At 41.0% G+C, this 19,732-nt stretch overlaps 1 protein-coding gene across 4 annotated transcripts in view; it reads right to left on the bottom strand.

The window, feature by feature from the left end:
• Positions 1 to 19,732, bottom strand: part of dnmt3ab (DNA (cytosine-5-)-methyltransferase 3 alpha b) — a 288,040-nt gene that overhangs the window by 44,078 nt on the left and 224,230 nt on the right. For 2 of the 4 annotated variants that reach the window (XM_042333220.1, XM_042333223.1), the window contains exons 12-17: positions 19,129 to 19,275; positions 16,043 to 16,087; positions 15,871 to 15,950; positions 8,277 to 8,300; positions 6,976 to 7,088; positions 87 to 270 (exon numbers count right to left, since the gene is read on the bottom strand). In XM_042333220.1, the coding sequence (XP_042189154.1) occupies positions 87 to 270; positions 6,976 to 7,088; positions 8,277 to 8,300; positions 15,871 to 15,950; positions 16,043 to 16,087; positions 19,129 to 19,275 (593 nt within the window). The remainder of the gene's footprint in view (positions 1 to 86; positions 271 to 6,975; positions 7,089 to 8,276; positions 8,301 to 15,870; positions 15,951 to 16,042; positions 16,088 to 19,128; positions 19,276 to 19,732) is intronic. The other 2 variants (XM_042333222.1, XM_042333221.1) reach the window with 1 other exon arrangement.

Here is a 19,732-nt window from a genome sequence, read left to right on the forward strand (position 1 = left end):
TACCCAGGCAGCTGGTACATTGAAGCATCCTCCCAACGTGAAAGGCCCTAAATCAATGTAAATTGTATTATATAATGAATACTCACAAATTCCTGGTCATGGTTATTTGCAAAAAACAGCTGGAGCCTCGATGGCCAATCATCCCTTCGCCTCAGCAGTCCGAAGATTCCTTTGTGGTTGCACATGTAGCAGTTCCAGGGGTCCTCTTTAATAGCCGCCTGAGCAGCACCTGGTCCAACCAGCAAGTCCACACATTCTACACAGAAGCACCTGAATGAGGAGAAAATGGAGCATGGTCACTAACAAGGCTGAATTATTTTGGTTGAGGGTCCGGGACAACTTTCAACTCAGGCGTCTTGGGAGCCAGGCGATCTAGGAGATCTACCATACTTACTGGGTTGAAACAGCTCAATGCACTTCACACGATGAGTTATTTACAAGCGTAGTGACTGTTTTTTGTCTAGGCTAATTCAGAAACTAATTATACAAGCAACAGCCCACAAACAGCAATGTGCTAGTTCAAAGAGGAAGGTGCTAGGGCAAGAAAGGAAATTAGACTTGGATTGAGTTTCCAGTCTGTCACAGATATGAGGATGGGTATCAGAGAATCTATAAAAAGTGGTGTGAGAACTGACTTTATGTCCGATCTGCAGTCTGCTAAGAATCTGACAGAAAATGTTGGCATGAATGTTGAACTTCTGATAAATCCCAACTGACAATGTCAAAGTCAAAAGCAACAGGTTGCATTTATATACTGCCTTTCACGTTGAGTAGGGTCTCTCTCTTACTGCTGATTATTGGGGTTCTTGTGAACTGAGAACTCAAAAGCAATTAAGGTTGAGCGTCAACAACACTAAGCAAACCATAGGTACTAAGCAGTATTAAATTTGATCCACAAATTAACTGGGGACAATTTTCTCCCAGTTATTAAATTTAATACCTAAATAGTAGCACAAGTCAAACTGAAGTTTCAATGGTACAGACATGTCTGTGTAAAACAGATGCTGTGTGTTTCCTCTCAGTGTTATAGTGGCAAATGGCAAGTCTGGAAAAACATAGCTGAAAAGAGTAATTATTCGACACTGGAATCGTAATCTGAGTATCCCTTAGGTTTATTCACAGAGAACTGTCATGACAGGTAGTTGAGGACACTCACTGGATTCATTTAAAAAGCAACTTAATACTGTGATGGGGGAATAGTAGTGTGGGTGTTCTGGAAGGATGAAATTGGATGGTCCAACAGGCTTTCTTAAGACCAATCTTGTGTGATCTTGTGTTCCATTCAGCTGCCACTGCCCTCCCAACTTCCATCCCCTCCCTAACCCGACCCCACACAATTTCCCATCCGACAACTACCCATCCCTCCTTCCACACCTTTGAACCTGTCACCCCCCTCCTCTGTCTTCACCACCGTAGCCTCCATGAAGCCCACCACCTGCTCCCTGGACCCATCCTTACCCCTCTCCTAAAATCTCAGCTCCACCTCCTTGCTCCACTACTCGCTGACATCATTAACCTCTCCCTGTCATCTGGCACTGTTCCTTTCCCCCTTAAAACAGCCACTATCACCCCAACTTGAAGAAACCTTCCCTTAACTCATCACAGTTATCTAGCTTCTGGCCCATCTCAAATCTTCCTTTCCTATCCAAGGTCCTTGAGAGATCCGTTGCCTCCCAGCTTCGTTCTTTCCTCTCCTCTCACTCCCTCCATGAACCCCTCCAATCGGGTGTCCGTGCTTCCCACAGCATGGAAACTGCTCTGGTCAAGGTCACAAACGACATCCTGACCATGTGTGATCAGGGCTCCCTCCGCCTTCTCGTCCTCCTCGAACTCTCCTCTGCCTTTGACATCGTGGACCATTTAATCCTTCTCCAACACCTCTTCTCCCACCTCAACCTTCAAGGTTCTGTTCTTGATTGGTTCAGGTCCTACCTTTCACACCGCCTCCACTTTGTTGCGGCAAATGGCTTCTCCTTGAGCCTCCGCACCATCTTGTGCAGTGTTCCTCAGGGCTCTGTCTTCGGTCCCCTCCTCTTCACAATCTACATGCTCCCCCTTGGTGACATCATCTGCAGACATGGGGTCAACTTCCACATGTATGCGGATGACACCCAACTCTACTTCTCTGCCTCCACCCTGAACTCCAGGACTACTTGCGTCCTGACTGACTGCCTGTCCGACATCAAGTCCTGGATGAGGGCCAACTTTCTCCAACTTAACGTCAGCAAGACGAGGCCCTCCTGATTGGCTCACGCCAGTGCCTCCGCACCTCAGGCGCTATCAGCATCAGCCTCCACGGCTGCACGCTCAACCTCACTAAGCCAGTCAGGAACCTGGGTATCTTGTTCGATCCTGAACTATCCTTTCTCCCCCACATCCGCGCCATGACCAGCACTGCCTACCACCACCTCCGCAATATTGCCAGACTCCGCCACTGCCTCACCCCTCAGGCTGTCAAAACCCTCACCCACTCATTCGTCACATCAAGGCTCGATTACGGGAACTCCCTCCTCATCAGCCTTCTCAACTCTTCCCTTCACAAGCTGCAGATCATCCAAAACTCTGCACCTTGTGTACTCTCACGCACCAGGCTCCACGACCCCATCACTCCCTCCCTCGCCCGACTCCACTGGCTCCCCATCCCCCAGAGGATCGAGTTCAAGATCCTCGTCCTCACCTTTAAGGCCATCCATGGCCTTGCCCCCTCCTACCTCTCTAACCTGCTGACTCCCTACCAACCTGCCCGTTCCCTCCATTCAGCGGGCTCCGGTCTGCTCCATGTCTCCCGCCCGACCCGCCCTACCATCATTGGCCGGGCTTTCAGCCTCTCTGTCCCCACATTCTGGAACTCCATCACACGGTCCCTTCGCCTCGCTTCCTCCCTTGCCTCCTTCCATGCCGGTCTCAAGACCCTTCTCTTTGATCGTGCCTTCAGTCGCCCTCGCACCTCTCTACCTTCCTTCACCCCTACAACATCCCTCCCCCATGCTCTGGCCCCGACACCTGACTGTTCAGCGCTTTGGGACATCTTCCCGATGTGAAAGGTGCTCTATAAATATAATTTTGTTGTTGTTGTTGTTGATCTTGAGAGAATCGCATCTTTGGCAGAGTGGTTTGATAGTCTTGTTACAAGAAAGAAAGTGGAAGATTACCTGTATGATTGGTATTACCCTATAAATGACAGCCAACATGGCCTCATGCGGGCTAGGTCTTGTTTGACAAACCTGACAGATTTTTTTCGAGAAGATGACATCCCAATTTAACTGTGGCAAGTTGCATGATATAGTACATCTAAACTACCAAAAAAACCTTTGACAAAGTATCTCATGAGAGACTCTTTAATTGACACCAAGAGGTATCAGAAAAAGACATGGATGTGGTTTAGTAATTAGCCAAAAGAAAAATAGGAAGTAAAAATAGGAGGCACACATGCTCATGGGCAGAATTTTCCAAGGGGGAAATTGAAAGATGCCTAGGGGTATTAGCTGACATTTCTCCCATATCTAAATGGTATCAATCAACAATCACCTCCCAAGGCATTCTCAAGCTCTGCAACTCCTGATCAGGGAGAACTTGGGGTACACTTCAGCGTTGAAAAGAGATGCCTTAGAGTGAAACTAATAGGAGCGTATATAAATAGGATCGAAAAAGTAAACTAAGAAAAATGATTTCAGTTATGCCAAGGTAGCAGGACAAGAAGGCAACGGATTCAAGATTGTGAAGAGCAATTTCAGGAAAGGCATCAGAAAGCATTTTACACAGAGAGCAATTAATGGCTGGAATGAGTCAGCAGGAAGGGGAACTCATTTAAGAAACAGCTTGACAATATAAAGGGAAAATGGTAGGTTGGATTTTCTAAAGTTATGAGGTCAAATGGGCCAAAGAGCAGGGCAGGGCATTCCACATCCCAGCAACTCTCTCCCGAGTGCAAAAATTCTCCTAAGCTCTCCTTTCACTCTTCTCGTGACTATCTTATAACTATGTCCCTTTGTCACTGATTCCCTACAGTGGAAAGGATCCACTCACAATATATCCACATAAACTGGATTTCTTCCCAATTCATCCATGCAACTAGAGTGGGATGTATAAGGAGGAGTTATTATAGTTATTATATATAACTATAAGGAGGAGGTTGTAACTGTGACTTGATTGAAACCTGTGCAAAATCATGATTTTATGATTATTGGGTTCTGTGTTGCATTTAATCTTTATCTCAACCAATACAGGAACTGCAGAGAGAGTTACGACAGATGGACTCACACTGTGGTATCCACTTCAGTGTAAGTAACATCAAATAAAATTCAAGAATAAAATGTTTGGTCCTTACATACATACCAACGGCACAGTATTTATGGCATATGTTTTATGGTATCCAAGCCACCAGTTGTAGGTTTTAAACAGGAGCCCTGACCTTCACAATACATTACCACACAAACTACTGAATTTCGGGACAGATACATTATTTTGATGACTTTCCTGTCACTCTCCCTTAGTGCTAGTTACATTGGTTTCCTGATACAAATGAGCTATCAACAATGAAGCGTGATGCATCCTTGAAATAAGCCTCTATATACAATGATGCCAGGATTACCTGCTCATTAAAGGCTGCATGGCTGCTTTTATGTAATTGTTGTGAAATTCAGCAAACTAACAGTCTGTCCTAAGCTGCTGCAAGTGTTTGTTAGATTGATTTCACTGTCGAAGACTGACAGGAAGAAATATCTGAATAGAAGTAAATACACCTTCCCACTAAAGTCAAATTGTAATAACAAGCACAAGCATACACATAACAACTATATACTCAGATGGATACATAAAGTACACACAAAACAGATGTTACACACTTCAGGGACATGTACACGCACACATACTCCATCACTGAAAACCAAATAAAAACTGATGGTGCCCGATACAATTGTTGACAACGGCCTGCCTGAGGCATTCTTGAGAGCCAGTTCTTAAGATCATCAAATAAATCATCACAGCAGATTAAAGCCTCATCGTACTGCAAAAGTCTCTTTTCTAACCATAACTCAGGGATATCAGGCATTTATGTTCCAGAAATGTAGAAATAGGCACAGAATCATTAAAAACCATGATTATTCGACTTGTAGAGATCTGTGTAACTCTGGGGCTAACTGTTGAATTTGCAGTACACAGAGCTTTACTCTGTGTCTGGTCTTTCTATCCCTGACGTGGGAATATTTGATGCTCACGTTTAAGAAGTGGAAGAAAATGTTTCTATCAAAAGTTTCTGATGAGCACAAATTCTTCACTGCCCCCTCCTTCCAAAATAAAAACAGTAGTTTAAAGGGAATCAAGATAAAAAGACTTACAGCAATCTAAAGTAACACAATTTTAGCGGAGGATGGAAGAGGATCTCCCAGGAGCTGAGCTTCACTAGTTAACAGTAACATATTTTATCCCAGTTTGTTTCTCAGTTGGTGGGAACCATACATGATGACAGTATCTCCATGACATTGTTTTTGTTCTTTTATGGAAAAGATGTCACAACTTAAAAGAGACATCAATGTGAGAACAATATAGTCTTACAAGATAGTCACCAGAACCCTTTGCAGTCTATAGCAGGTTATAGCTGAAAACTAAGATTAATCATTGCACTTGAATCCGATATTTCATCTTATAACATCAAAATGTCCAAAGACCCTCAAACAGTGAGTTACTCTGAAGCATAGTCATTGGTTGGCAACATAAGAACATATTTGCATGTCTAGCCACTATATCCATGGGAAAGTTTTCCATTCCATTTCCCTTCTTTTTCTCCATTTAGTTTAATATCCACGTATTGATTACTATGGGCAACATTTGAGTAGTGTTTCACAGGATACCAGTTAAGTTAGTAGACTGTTTTCAGCTGTACACATGCATCATTTTTAGCTTTGACACACTGGTTTTGGCTTAAAGGCTTTGTGCTCCAAGTCATGCACACAAATGCTTCCTCCAGGATCCATTAAAAGTATTGTTGGCCTGCTATTACTGCGTGCATATTCGAGCTGACTTCAAACCCCAAAATATTCAATAAAAATTTGAAAACATTTGTAAAGCCTTCTGTAAACTCTTCTTTTCCAAACAAGAATAAACCTATCTTCCTTACATTTTCTTTATAACTTTACATTTTTGACACCCAGCATAATTTTGGGCTAATTCTATGCTGTTCCCTCACAACACCAATACAGTAGAACACTGCATATCTGTACACCGGTACTATCTACAGGTACGCTTATCCATATTGGGTTCCAATATAGAAAAGTGAGCCAGCAAATAATAATTACACATAGGAGCACGAGGTTCCCAGAAACATGATTTTCTCCCCATGCAGCATGACTGTTCTGGCAACATGAAGTAGGTGTATTTATTCAGGAATGTGTTATAGGCACAGTGTGATGACAGAAAAAGATAGAGGCAGAGATAAAGTGAAAGAGAAGGTCATCAAGATAGAAAGATAAAGAAAGTTAGTGAGTCAGAAAGAGACGAGAGACATTCAGAACAAGGGAAAGGACTAACACAGTATGGGACTGTTGTGACATTGCAACTCTCTATGAAACAAGTCTTAGATTAGCCTTGGAGCCAATTGGTATTTTGCATGATAACACACTGCACTGTATTCACATCCACAATCGCCTGTACCAATTATTGTGGATAACAGACTCTCTACCACAATGGAGTCTAATTTATGATATTTCTTAATGAAATAAGTATAATTATCACATTTCTAAAACAATGAATGCTTCAGCACATTCAATATTTTAGAAAATTGATAACTGCATGTTTTATCAGGAAATACTTCCAATTGGGTTCCATTACGTCTTACTAAGATATGGCACATGGGACTCAAGATAAGGCATGACCAATGCCTGATACAGTAAAAATGTGTCACAACACACAATAAGTTGATTTTACATTCTGCATTTCTTCTTCTCTTTCTCCAACTGCCAAGACCCGAATTGCTCATACCTGCAGCAGTTATTGTTTCCGCACATCAGTACCTCCCTGCCCCCGCAGCAGATGGTACAGTAGGACTGGTAACCGTCATCATCATATTGGTATGCACACTCCAAGAAGCAGTTCTGAAAACAACCACAACAAGGTTAGGAGTTTCACAGTCCATTCATTCCATTGTAACTTTTGTTGCACTCCAAAGTCATTGTGAACAACTGAAATGGTGCAATGGTGCTGGCCCTTATAGGCTCTGCATGGCTGATTGCTCAGGTACTATGGTGCATACTCTTCAACTGCTTCTTTCACACCTCTATACATTCTTCGTACGTCATCAAACTGTGAATAACAGCAGGTTATATTTGTTCTCAATATCAGACTGAAGAGCAGAGTTCTGCCACGCCACAGGAAGAAGGGAGGGTTGGAGGTCAAGAAAAATGTGTAGCGTTCTCATGCATTTTCTAGTTGCTGATTCAAGAGCGACATTGATGGAAGCCTGGGAACAGGCCCCTGTCCTGACCTCTTGGTCAGAGAATGATGGGTGAGGACCTAAAGAGAGGAAGAAAGATGACTAAAAATAAATAGATAGAATATCTCTTAAAAGGGTGTAAAAAACCGCTATGGTGGGAAACTGAAGGGAGAAGCATTTCCAATGTGTGTGTCTCACAGTAATTGTCAGAAAATGCTGCTGATAAATATTCAATATTTGTAGAGCTGTTGACAATAGACTGGAACAATTACTTGACTAAAGCAGATGCAATGCAGTCATACTCTTCTGTCAAGAGGTAGAGGGACTCAAACACCCCAATACTACTATTCCTTTCCTCCATTACCTTACATTTCACATCTGCGTTACTCAAACAACTGCCTTCTGGGCTCTACAAAAGTGTCCGCCCAGCAATGGACCTCATTGATTTAAATCGAATACTGTGGGACACACACTGGGGAAGGGAGAACAGGAGATACTTTCAATTAAAGTATTTCCTCTTTTCCGTCTCCTGAAACTCACATTCCACATTAACCCTTTGAGTACTCACTGTCCTTAACAGATTAACAGTATGCACTTCGGGCCCTATTTTCAAAGCCACTCTGAAATATCATTCGCAGAGATTTATTTGCACAAGTTGCGCTTGCGGAGTTGCTTTTTGTATTTGCCTTAGCCTAGGGGCATAATTCACTGCAGTTGCACAAAAAAATCTTCTGCAAAGATCCTCCGCAGTTTCTGGAGGTATTCCCATAGGATTTTTCGCACGGTGTGGGTGCGAGTTTCAAATCCCATAAATTGTCGCACATTGTCAGGTTGCGTGAAAATAACTTACCCCGGTTTTAACTTGCCGCAAGCCCTGCAGGAGACAAGAAAAATACATTAAAATAAAAAAAAATGTGAATTTATTTTTACAAATGACAAGGCATGTGTATGTTTCTTGGGAAACAGAACAGTGAACAAGAAACAAATTCTCACTCAGAGGATTCATCTTCCCAACTCTTTCTGATGCTTGGAGTGGCTGCCATTGACTTCCATTTTATTTTAGTTTCCCGCAAGATTTTCCAGGTTCACTAGGATTAAGAATCACCATTTTCTCTTTTCGTGCAATAACATGGTTCAGGATGGACAAATGATTGCGCCAAAAGTGTCATGGGCTATAACAAAACGGGCTTTTGCGCGACTTCCAAAAATTCTCACAAAGAAAATTCACGAGGATTCCGCAGCGCGTCTGCAAAATGATCAACCATTGCGCCAAAAAGCAAACTATTGAAAATAGGGCCCATCATCTATCACATAATATCTGCAAAATGGCTTTTCCATACATTTTTAATATTAAATAGTAGAAGTCAAATTGGAGAGCATGCAACAGGTCTTAATTCATGTTCTTAACCAAATAAACCAAAATGTTAACAAATTATAACTTTTATTTGGGGACAGGAATGTTTCAATAGTCCTCAAAGGGTTTGTATGCTTTCTAACAGCTTCTCTTTCACACAAGTTGTGAGCTTTTTGTTTATATATTGGCGAAACAGCGTAAAACATATCTCAGGGTGTCCTTTAGGTAAAAATGAAGAAGATTTAAACCTAAATCACTGTAGCTATTGTAAGGTAGTTGAGTACTACTGAACTGAAATAGTCACACTCCATTGATAAGAGATGAGGAATCCATGAAAACCGTCCCCTTCCCTATCACTTGATGTTTGGCATATACTTTACTCAAGTATTGGGTTCTACAGAGATATTTCAATATAGATATGTGGTGACTACTAGTGGATTATTTCCATGAACATATACATATGTTACTGCATTTGCACACCACAAACAGTACATTATTATGTCTTCACCCACTGAGTTGGATGGAAGAAGGAAGTTTCAAACTGTAACCAACCTGACATTACCAAATGTATTTTGATTGTCTTGCACTAAGCTTTGCAATATTACCACAATATTTGCATACATATAATTATATTTCTTTTTCTCTTTTCTTTTTTTTAGAAAATAATATTGCATATTTACTTTCATACACATTGCCGTTCAGAAAGATAGTAGTCTTCAGGATTGTCTACTTTATCACTTGGCTGGAATGTGTGATTACCAGTTGTACTCTGGAAGATGTCACTGATTATTTTATTTCGACTAGTACATTAGATTGAGGGCTGTATGCATGACACCTCATTAAGTGGAAAATATAATAATTTCATTTGCCTCCCCAATTGAACAATAGCAATGATAACAATATGTATTTATATAACCCCCTTCATGGATGATAGAGGCTCAGATGGTAGAAATGTCATATTCGTCAATACCAAAAATAGCACAGTTAGAACTCATGCAAAGTCCATATTTGTCAGCTGCTCAACTTGACCAACTCAACTGAAAACATCAACTAAAGTTGTCAACCTCTTTGGAAGTACTTCATGATTTTGTACATGAAATTTGTCTCTTCCCACCTTCTGCCAAGGTCATTTAAGAACTTTGTATCCTTTTGTGGGTTTCTTCTAGTTAACTGAGTGAACACTGGGGTACTGCTCGAGTTCAACCAATTAAATTCAGACACCCTACTGTTGGAGAGTATGTTAAGCTTCCCATTCCTGTCCAGCTATGACCACCTACCAATTAGGGCTCGTCTTGATTATGATGAGCTCAATGGGAAGAATCCTAGATGCCAGTGACTGGTCTACTTTTCTAAGTCTCAGCAACAAGCAAAGCTGGTTGGTCCTTCATAAGCAGTGCTCTGGGTACTGTCTTCCTGCCTAGCTCAGGTATCGGACTATTGAGACTGACTCATAAGATTGACTCATAAGAAAATAAGAATTGCTGATCAAAAGAATACCAAGGTCCATCCAGTTTGCCTTCACCATCTTAGCAGTCACAAACTATATACTGTATCCCATGATATTATTTCCTAAAAAAATCTATCTCATTTGCTTTTGAAAGAATCAACACTTTCTGCCTCCACCGTCTCCCTAGGGAACCTGTTCCATACATTTACAACTCACTCACTGAAATAATAATAATCCTTGCATTTGATATAGTGCCTCATTGCGTCTTTGAGACGTCTCAAAGCGTTTCACAGAATATACTGTAAAGTGAATTGACTGTATATTTTGTGGGCAACAGGCAGCCAATTGCGCACAGCAAACAAATAATGTTTCCGCAGATTTGTTTTCAGTTTACCCCCTTCAATCGCAGGCCGTGTCCTCTGGTTCTACTGTGATGGACAAGAGTTTGAAAACTTGATCAATTCTGATGTTGCATTGTCATGTATGCCACCATGGAGGCAACTCAGCCTCAAACAGACCCTGCTTACTTTGCCCTTCCTCACTGAAGTAGTCACTATTTGATTATTAGATATCTGCCATGTATGGGTTTGAGCCCTTGTCAGGAGTATTTCAGGTACCAAGAACTACTGGCAAGTAGCTTGGTGAACAGCACAACTAAGCATAAATGGTGCAAGAGGATTGCCACCATCCACCTGACCACAGCCTGGATGCGGACCTCTACTCATTAAATGGTGGTTTCACCAGTTTGGAGGTATGGAGCTTCAGCAGAACTTGCTTACCTATCTGCAAACGAATTAAGGTAGGCAGCAAGGCCAGGAAATACAGAAACAAAAACAGAAGTCACTGGGAACATTCAACAGGTCAGGGAACATCTATGGAGAAAGGACAGTGAGTCAACGTTTCGGGTCCACCACCCTTTCCAACATCTGCAGTATTTTGTGTTTTGTTTACAGGAAATAATCATGTGTTCAGGAACTTTGGAGGCTAAGTAATGCCTTCGGTCATCATCCCAAGTCTCAGAGTTTCTTCATCAGCTATTTGACAGACATCTGTTTCCCATGATTACTCAATTCCAACTGCTTAACAAAGGTCCTCATGTACTGAAGAGTTAGACGGATGATTCTTGTATCTTCCAATTGATATCCTCAAAGTTCCCTCTTGAGTCCCACAACTAGATCCACTGAATTGCCCAGTATTCAATATAATTTACATTCATATAGCACCGAAGAACGTCTTGAAGTGCGTCACTCAGAGGATGGGCATCTGAGCCCAGGGGAGGGGCTGGGGGGATTGGGGGGTAAAGAGGGAGAGGTGGCCAAGATGATGAGTGCATCACTCAAGATCCCCAGGTAAGTCCACCAATGACATAATAACTGCAAACAGAAGTAATTCTACTGGAAATACCTGGAACGGATACATTTGCCCACAAAATACAGTCAAATCCACTTTACAGTATATTCTGTGAAAACGTGATGAGCCGCTATATCAAATGCAAGGATTATTATTATTACTTCAAGACCATGCTTTTGATGCATCAATACATCATTGACAGGTGCATCGAATAGGGTATATTCATCAATGCCTTCAAACTACCAGATTGTATCATCTGGGGAGGGGGACAATTCTCAAATGAGTAAATTTAGATTTTGGCAAACATGAATATTGTATTCTTCACCACTTCTCATTTAGATTTTAATTTGATTGAAATTCCCACTTCCAATTTTCCTAATTTAATGGAACAGATGAGAATAAAATCTTCTCATTCAGCAAAACCCATACATTTATAAATAATCTGCAGAACTGGATAATCCCTCTCCCCACCTCAACCCTTCTATCCTGTGATGGGGTTTGAATCTCATTCTTTCAAGTCTCAAAACAATTGTTATCAAGTGGGTTCTTCGGGGTGCATTCCAGTGACTTGGAATTCCTTACTGCTGTTTACAAATAACTTGGAGAAGAACACTTTGTGCAATATTGTATTATTTGCTGATGATAACAAACTAGTTCAGGGTGACCAACAAGTCATTATACCATTACAATGTCTAATAAGTCTTAAATAAATTATGATATTTTTGTTTGTTTTAAGATAATAGGGTGGTTATCATGACTTTTTGGTCACCCTGTATAATGAGAAGAATAAATTGCATTCAAGAAGATCTGGATCATTTAAGCAGATGAGACCTGTTGTTTCAGATGGATTTTAATGTGGATAAATACAAGATGATACATATTCAAAGAAAACATGGTAAACATGTGGACAAAACAAAGGGTGCCCTTTAGCAAAGGTGAAGAAGATAAAATCATTTGGGATGAATATTGATCGTCCTCTTAAGGGTTTCAGATAATGTGAAGCTGCTTAACAAAGTGAATTCAGTACAAGGAGCATATATTTCCACTGGCCAGTAAGGATACCAATCTTGGCTCGGAGCTCTTGTATTGGGTTTCCCATATCATAAACATACTGGCTGTGCCAATAATTTTATGAAGCAGAGAAATTAAGTGTATGTTTTGCCTTTAACAGGTGTTGTAACACCAGTTCCATTATTTGCTACTAGCTTTTGCAGTTTTAGTCACTTTTCCATTGACTCTGATCAGCTCACAGGGTCACATGTTCAAACCTTATCTAAAAAGAGGTGAATAGTAGATCAACCAATGAAATATATCAAGCACAGCTAAAATAATAATGCCCATCCTCTTTGAGATACTTTCAATCTCCAGATGTATTTGTATTTTAAAAAAATTCACAGCACACTCATTTTGTATGTTTCAATTTTATTAAGATAGCTCATTCTAGTTACCAGCTAAAACCAAACATATTCTTACAAGCTTTACATTAACATATTATCGACTACGTATTCCACATGTAATTATATAACATAAGTATGTCCAGTAGGTTAGGCTATCTTCAGAATTATATGTCAATGACCTCAGTGAGTTAACTGCTTTTACCCACAAGGGTTCCCAATAAATTTCCCTCTCTCTCCCTTTATATATATATTATATATAACGAATATTATACACAATCTATATATATATACTCCTGTACATGACCTTCTCCAGAGATTTCTTTGTGTATTTCCATGGGAAGCTATCTCTGTATATATGTATTGATTCTGAATAAAATTTATATTTATGTATCTGTCTTTCCTAAGTGAACAGTGAGCTCTCTTCAACAAGTATAATTTGTTTACCCGATATGTTTTGCCCTTCATTCTTCAGGACTTGTGTCCTCCAGGCATACTTATGAACTAGGAAGTCAGTGTAACTGAAGTATATGGACTTCCCTTGAGTCATCCTTAGTGCTCTGTTGATGGAACAGTACGATTAGTCCAGGCCAATTTTCTTCCCTATGAAGGATTCGTAATCAATGATAATCAATGTTGTACAACTGAACTCACCAATGTGAATAGCCCAGCCAGATCAAATCCTCGAGTGAAACTTAACCTCAAAGGTTTAAAATCAGACTCATGGGGAAGAGATACATCAGTTCTCCCTCAGCATGCTGGACTTTAAAAGAGCAGGGTAGCAGAGTGGTATCCGTCTACCAGAGCAGAGTGCTCAAAACCAGCATAGATGTACTCCAGTCTGTCCTGATCTTGAAGATCAGCTTCATGAGCCCTCCTGCGAATACGTTTATTTTCCATGTATGCACACTGTTGGGCCATTTGTTTGTTTACCCTCAAAATGATAATCCCAGTGAGACCTTGAATCACAGAAGAATTTTGATTTCAATGACTCTGAGATGGTTCTTTAGCTTAGCGTGATGGGTATATTGGATACACTTAAGCCCATGGTCTAATTGGAGAAGAACAGGCTACCGACCGGTCCAACAGGACTTTTGTGGAATAAGATTTAGGTTTATAAAACAGGAATCCTATCAACGTTGATTACTTTCCATATGGTTCTTAATATATTGCTACATGCTGTCCTTGTAAATAAGTTTGAAACAGAGAACACAGTAAAATCCTGATTCTCATCTGGAATTTACAATTTATTGCTCTATGGGTTATGTAAGGGGCTAAGAGGAGGAAGGAGGGGCTCACCAAACTCAATATTTTTAGTGAGAGGATTGAGACAAAGTTATCATCTTCAACAACAATTTATTAGTTGGCATTGAGAGGGACAGCCTTGGATTGTTGTTGTTTTCAGCATGGTGTTGGTGCACTCACTTAAGAAACGTTGAGCTCCATTCACCAGCTGGAACATCGTGTTAACCATAGGATGTGTTTGGGAAGAGAAGTTCCAGCATTGCTAAAATGGTTACATGTAGTTCAAAGAACACCTTAAAGATATTGATTGAAAGAAACAGTTGGAATCTGTCCCAACTATTCATTTATATTGATGTATAGGTTTCCTGGTGGATGCTATCCTTAATGGGGATATAATTCTTAGGGTCCATATTGAGAAGATGTAAATATGGCTATTGGTTTCTCTCTGCAAAAGCAAAGTTTCGGGTTGACGTGGGTTCAAACAATTGCTTTTAATGGATCAAAGATCCTAAGTATGGGGCAGAAACGTTAACTGCAACTCACGTGTGATAGATCCAAGCCAAGCTGTGAGATAATTTTGCAGTAAAAAGGCAAAACTACTTAAGGCCATAATGAATTGTTATTTTTTCCCCTTACGGGAGTTGATTTCTTTGCCAGAGCCCCTTACATGAAGACCTGGATTAAGCAGTTGACACTAAGGAAACCTGCTTTGTAGCAATGGGCTTCGCCATTTAGAAAATCTAGACGGCTTTAGGTCTTTCCACCATGCTGGATGTATGAAAAAGATCAAAGAAGAAAAGTTACATGGACTGTACAAAACAGAAATGGACCACTTGGCCCAACCAGTCCGTCCAGTGTTTATATCTCAGATGTATCTAAATGTATTTTTGGAAAGTCTTGCACACACACACAATCCCTCAGACTGCTGGATGAAGACTTTATAGTGACAGTTATGTTCAATACCACATGAGGATGGAAGTTACTGATTTAGACCGTCCTGGGTTGGAAGAAGAAATGTGGAGGAGGAAAGAAGTAATGGTGATCAAAGAGAAAAAAATGTGAGAAATTATATGCACAAAAATTGTCTAATTCATTACATATTTCACTTTAATTGGAAACTCTTTCAATGGACCAGTTTTGGTCATTCTGTGAGCTTCTGTCCTGAAACTCTCAGCAGTCCAGCCCACGTGCTAACGTTTCACAGTTTTAATGGATTGAACAACAAGTATGGAATCTTTAGGAGTGAACAGAAAGAACCTTGAGGACACCAAAGGAGACATGGACCATGTTATGGTGGCTCTTTAAAATGTGAACAGACATTTTTCTGAAATACTGCCAGGGTAAAGCTAGGAGAAAGCTTGTTATGGTGTTAAGCGTGGACTATTGATCTTACCTGTGTCACTGGTTATAAAAGAGGAAAATCAATTGGAGGATCAGTAATTCCATTGACCCGCCCTCTTTTTGAGCAGTTAACTCCTTCATTCTTGAGCTCCTAGTGAGAGGGAGGATAAATTGCAAACCTGCCGAACAGCTTATTTCATGCTGCTGCCAAAGTGAAAATGATAAAACTGCTGATATATTAACACTGCTCCCAGTTATTGCCATCCGTGCTGTATTCTCTTCACCCTCAAAACCAAATAATTTTCTCCCTTACCTTACAACTTTGGCACATGCCTCCAATGAAGAGCGGGTGTTCAAGCAAGACATTTTGACTTCCACAAGCGAGGCAAAAATCTGCAAACAGTTAAGGAAAATGTTTTAATATTTTAAGCTTATGTTACTTTCATTGTAAAGTACAATTTTTAGTGAAATGACAGTACCCCTACCTTCAATGTTTCTGCCATTTTGTCTTATATCATAAACAAGCCGCTCTGAAAAGCACAAGAAATTTGTGAAAATATATGGTTTATGTTTCTATTGGTGTCTTTGGCATAAAGAGAATCAATTTTATGCGTTCTAAAGTAAGGTATGCCAGTGCTTTCAGTTTTAATTTTATCTTCAGCACACAACTTCAGCACTTAACTCACTCAGGTCACAGGTTCAATGCAAAGTAAATTAGGTACTATACCTGAAGAATGTGTTTTAACCCAAGCTTAATAAGACCCCTTTCCATCAATATACCATTGTGACATTTGCAATTTCACAGCCCCCCTAACGTTTGGGCCTCTCTGCATAGAATGTCAAGGTGTCAGCTGGGTTCAGTTGGTTGCACTCTCTTCTCCGAGTCAGAATGTTGTGGGTTCAAGCTCCACATCGTGACTTTGAGCTGACAAACTAGGCTAGGATTTACTGTAAAGTGTAGTGACTGTATCTTGGAAACAAATACAGCAGACAATTTGTATACAGCAATGTTCCACAAAGCACCATGAAGTGAACCAATTTTTTTTGGAGGGGACTGTTGGCTAGGACACCAGGAGAAACTTCCTTCTATTTTGAATAGTGTCAAGGAATTTTTAATGTCCACTGAATAGGTAAACTGGGCCTCAGTTTAACATCTCAACTGAAGGATGCCACCTCCAATAATGCAGCACACTCCTGGTGCTGTATTCTGACACGAAGGGGATTGAGTTGAGCAGCTCAAACTAATTGGGAGCCATTACCAGTGGCAGAGAGAGACTTTCAACTCTTCAGGGGGTGTGAGTGGTGGAAATAATTTCAGTACCATAACATTGTGAGAACAATGGCATTTGGAGACAATTATAGATAAAACTCAAGATAAAATTTAGGAATAGCTTGACCAAGGTGTCAAGTCAAATATAACATCTACAACAACAACAAAATTAATTTGTATAGCGCCTTTCATGTCAGGAGGATGTCCCAAGGTGCTGGACAGTCAGAGTTTCGGATCCGAGCTGGGAGTCTGGGTGAGGGAGGGTGAGGGGCAAGCAGGGTGATCGAAAGCACGGTCGAAGAGGAGGGTTTTGAGATGGGTCTTGAAGGAGGAAAGGGAGGGGGTAAGGCGGCAGGACAGCGGGATGGAGCTCCAGAGGGTGGGGACAGAGTAGCAGAAGGCCCGGCCACCAATGGTGGGGCGAGCGAGGCGGAGGACGTGAAGCAGGCCGAAGCCTGTTAAGTGGAAGGAGCAGGCAGGATGGTAGGGGGTTAGGAGGTCACAGAGGTGGGGGAGAGCAAGACCATGGAGGGCTTTGAAGGTGAGGACCAGGATCTTGAACTGTATCCTCGGAGTGATGGAAAGCCAGTGGTGTCGGGCGAGGATGCAGGTGATAGGGTCACATTTCAGTATGTAAACCAATGAATGTTACGCCATTTACAAGAAACATTCTGATGAAGATGCCCCTTTGGTCCATTTCATCTAATTTTAGAATACCCACTCTATCACACCATGCCATCCTGCCCTCAATGACTTCTCAGTAACCTGTTCCGGTTGTTAAATAGCCTTTAGTTAAACAAATACTTCTTGATATCTGTCTTAAAATTGCCCTTTGCAACTTTTGCCCTCTTGTTCTCTTTCTGAAACGTTCTGGATTTACTTTTTCAATCTCATTTTAAATCATGGGTACTTCTTTAAGGGCTCCTCTGAGACACCTCTTGTCAAGGCTGAAAAGTTCTAACTTGTCTAAGGAATGCTCATTGCTCATTCCTCTAACACTGAGGAACATCCTTTTACCATTCTCTGTACTGCCTCTGGGCAGTTTATTTACCAGAGCTCTAAGCCACACTCCAGGTCCAGTCTGATCAAAGCATCATACATTTTGAGCACAACTTCTGAGGATCTGAACCCAAATGATTTGAGAATATAGCTCAGCATCCTGACTGCCTTGCTTATTGTTGCCCTATGTTGTTCTGACAGGGTGAATGATAAGTCAACTAAAACCATCAAGGTATCTTTCAGCTTCTCCACTGGCAAGTTATACATAACTACACGTGTTTACTATTCTTACTTTCTATATGTAGTAAAACATATAGAAAGTTGTTGACCATCACTTCCTGCGTGCTTCGCGTGAGCTGTACATATGCAGTGATGTCACTGGTAATGTGACTGGTGGCATTATGTTTACGGTGATCATGTCCTGTTTGTTGTAAGGCCAGTTGAGATCTTATGCAGCCTAACTACCATATTATACCAGAATTCTACTGTATTTTATGTCCCAAGCCGTTATTTGTCATGAGTTATGACTTACACTCCTGTATGATCAACAATTATCTTCAATAATTCCAATTATCTTCATTAGTCAGAACGTTTGTTTCCTTAATTCCCATCCTTTCTTCAGGTAAAATGCTTTTACAACATCAATGGGTATCTAGCTTTCAGTACAGAAGTTTTCAAGATTTTATGCAACAATAACAACAATAAGTTGTATTTATATAGCGCCTTTCAAATTGGAAAGATGTGCCACAAAGCATTGGCCATTTGAGGGTTTTTACCTGAGTGGGTTTTGGAGGTGCAGGAGTGTGGGGGAAAAGATGACCAAAAAGCAATCAAAGAGGAAGGTCTTGAGACAGACTTTGAAGGAGGTGAGGGAAGAAGCAAGGTAAAGAGACTCCGGGATGGAATTCCAAAGCGTGGGGCAGAGGCAAGGCAGGGGATGTGAAGAGAGGGAGTGAGTGGATTGGTTGGGTTTAAGAATGTTGCAGAGGTAGGGTGGGCAAGAGTGTGGAGGGATTTCAAGGTGAAGATGAGGATCTTGAACGCACTCCTCTGGGGGACGAAGAACCAATGAAGCCAATTGAGGATGGGAGTAATAGGCTTAGTTTAGTGCAGGAGAGGACATGAATTGCAGAGTTCTGGATCGTCTGCAGATTGTGAAGGGAAAAGTTGGGTAGTCCAGCGAGCAGAGAGTTGGTGCAGTCTAGCCTGGATGTGATTAATACACAAAATAACTTCTTCCCATATTGACTTCACGCTCAGTGTATTTATAACATGCTTTATGCTTGTGGCCCAAGTCAGTACCTCGGGTTCGTTCGTCAATGATTTCTTTGACTTTTAGCTTCTCTATGTTTCTTCTTGCTTTTTTGGTTGGGGGAGGCGAAGGATAAGCAGCAGCTTCAGGCTCCACCCAACTCTCTGTATAAACCTCTTTATAAGGATTTCGTTCCTCTGCAAAACAAAGGGAATGTTATGTTACTGATGCAGCTGAGGGTGACAAGAGCCAAGCACACAATAAACATTGGTATTGTTGGGAATCCTGAAAGACTTTATCAAAGTGCTAATTTTGTGTCAGTTTGTTTCTTGAATCAAAGGCAAACTAGAAAACTAGATTAAAAAAGAGGCAGATTAGAAATATTCAAGTAAACTAATTTGGACTGGCCGCCTAGTTCAAATTAGCATGCTAAAGGGTTAGGCTTTCTGACTGATCTTTTGGTACTGTACACAGATACACAGACTTACTCCTCTAGAGCGTAAGACTCCAAAATAATGAAAATGGTTTCACTCTTGCTTACAGTTTTGTCACCCTGGCTCAGTTGATAGCATTCTTTTGTTTAGACATAATGCATCATAGTTTGTTAATACAATCTGACCTCATTTGACTACGTATTTCTCAGTCTCCTGCTAC

Source organism: Callorhinchus milii, unplaced genomic scaffold (genome assembly GCF_018977255.1).
Source record: "Callorhinchus milii isolate IMCB2004 unplaced genomic scaffold, IMCB_Cmil_1.0 Scaffold3, whole genome shotgun sequence".
NCBI classification, from domain to species: Eukaryota; Metazoa; Chordata; class Chondrichthyes; order Chimaeriformes; family Callorhinchidae; genus Callorhinchus; species Callorhinchus milii.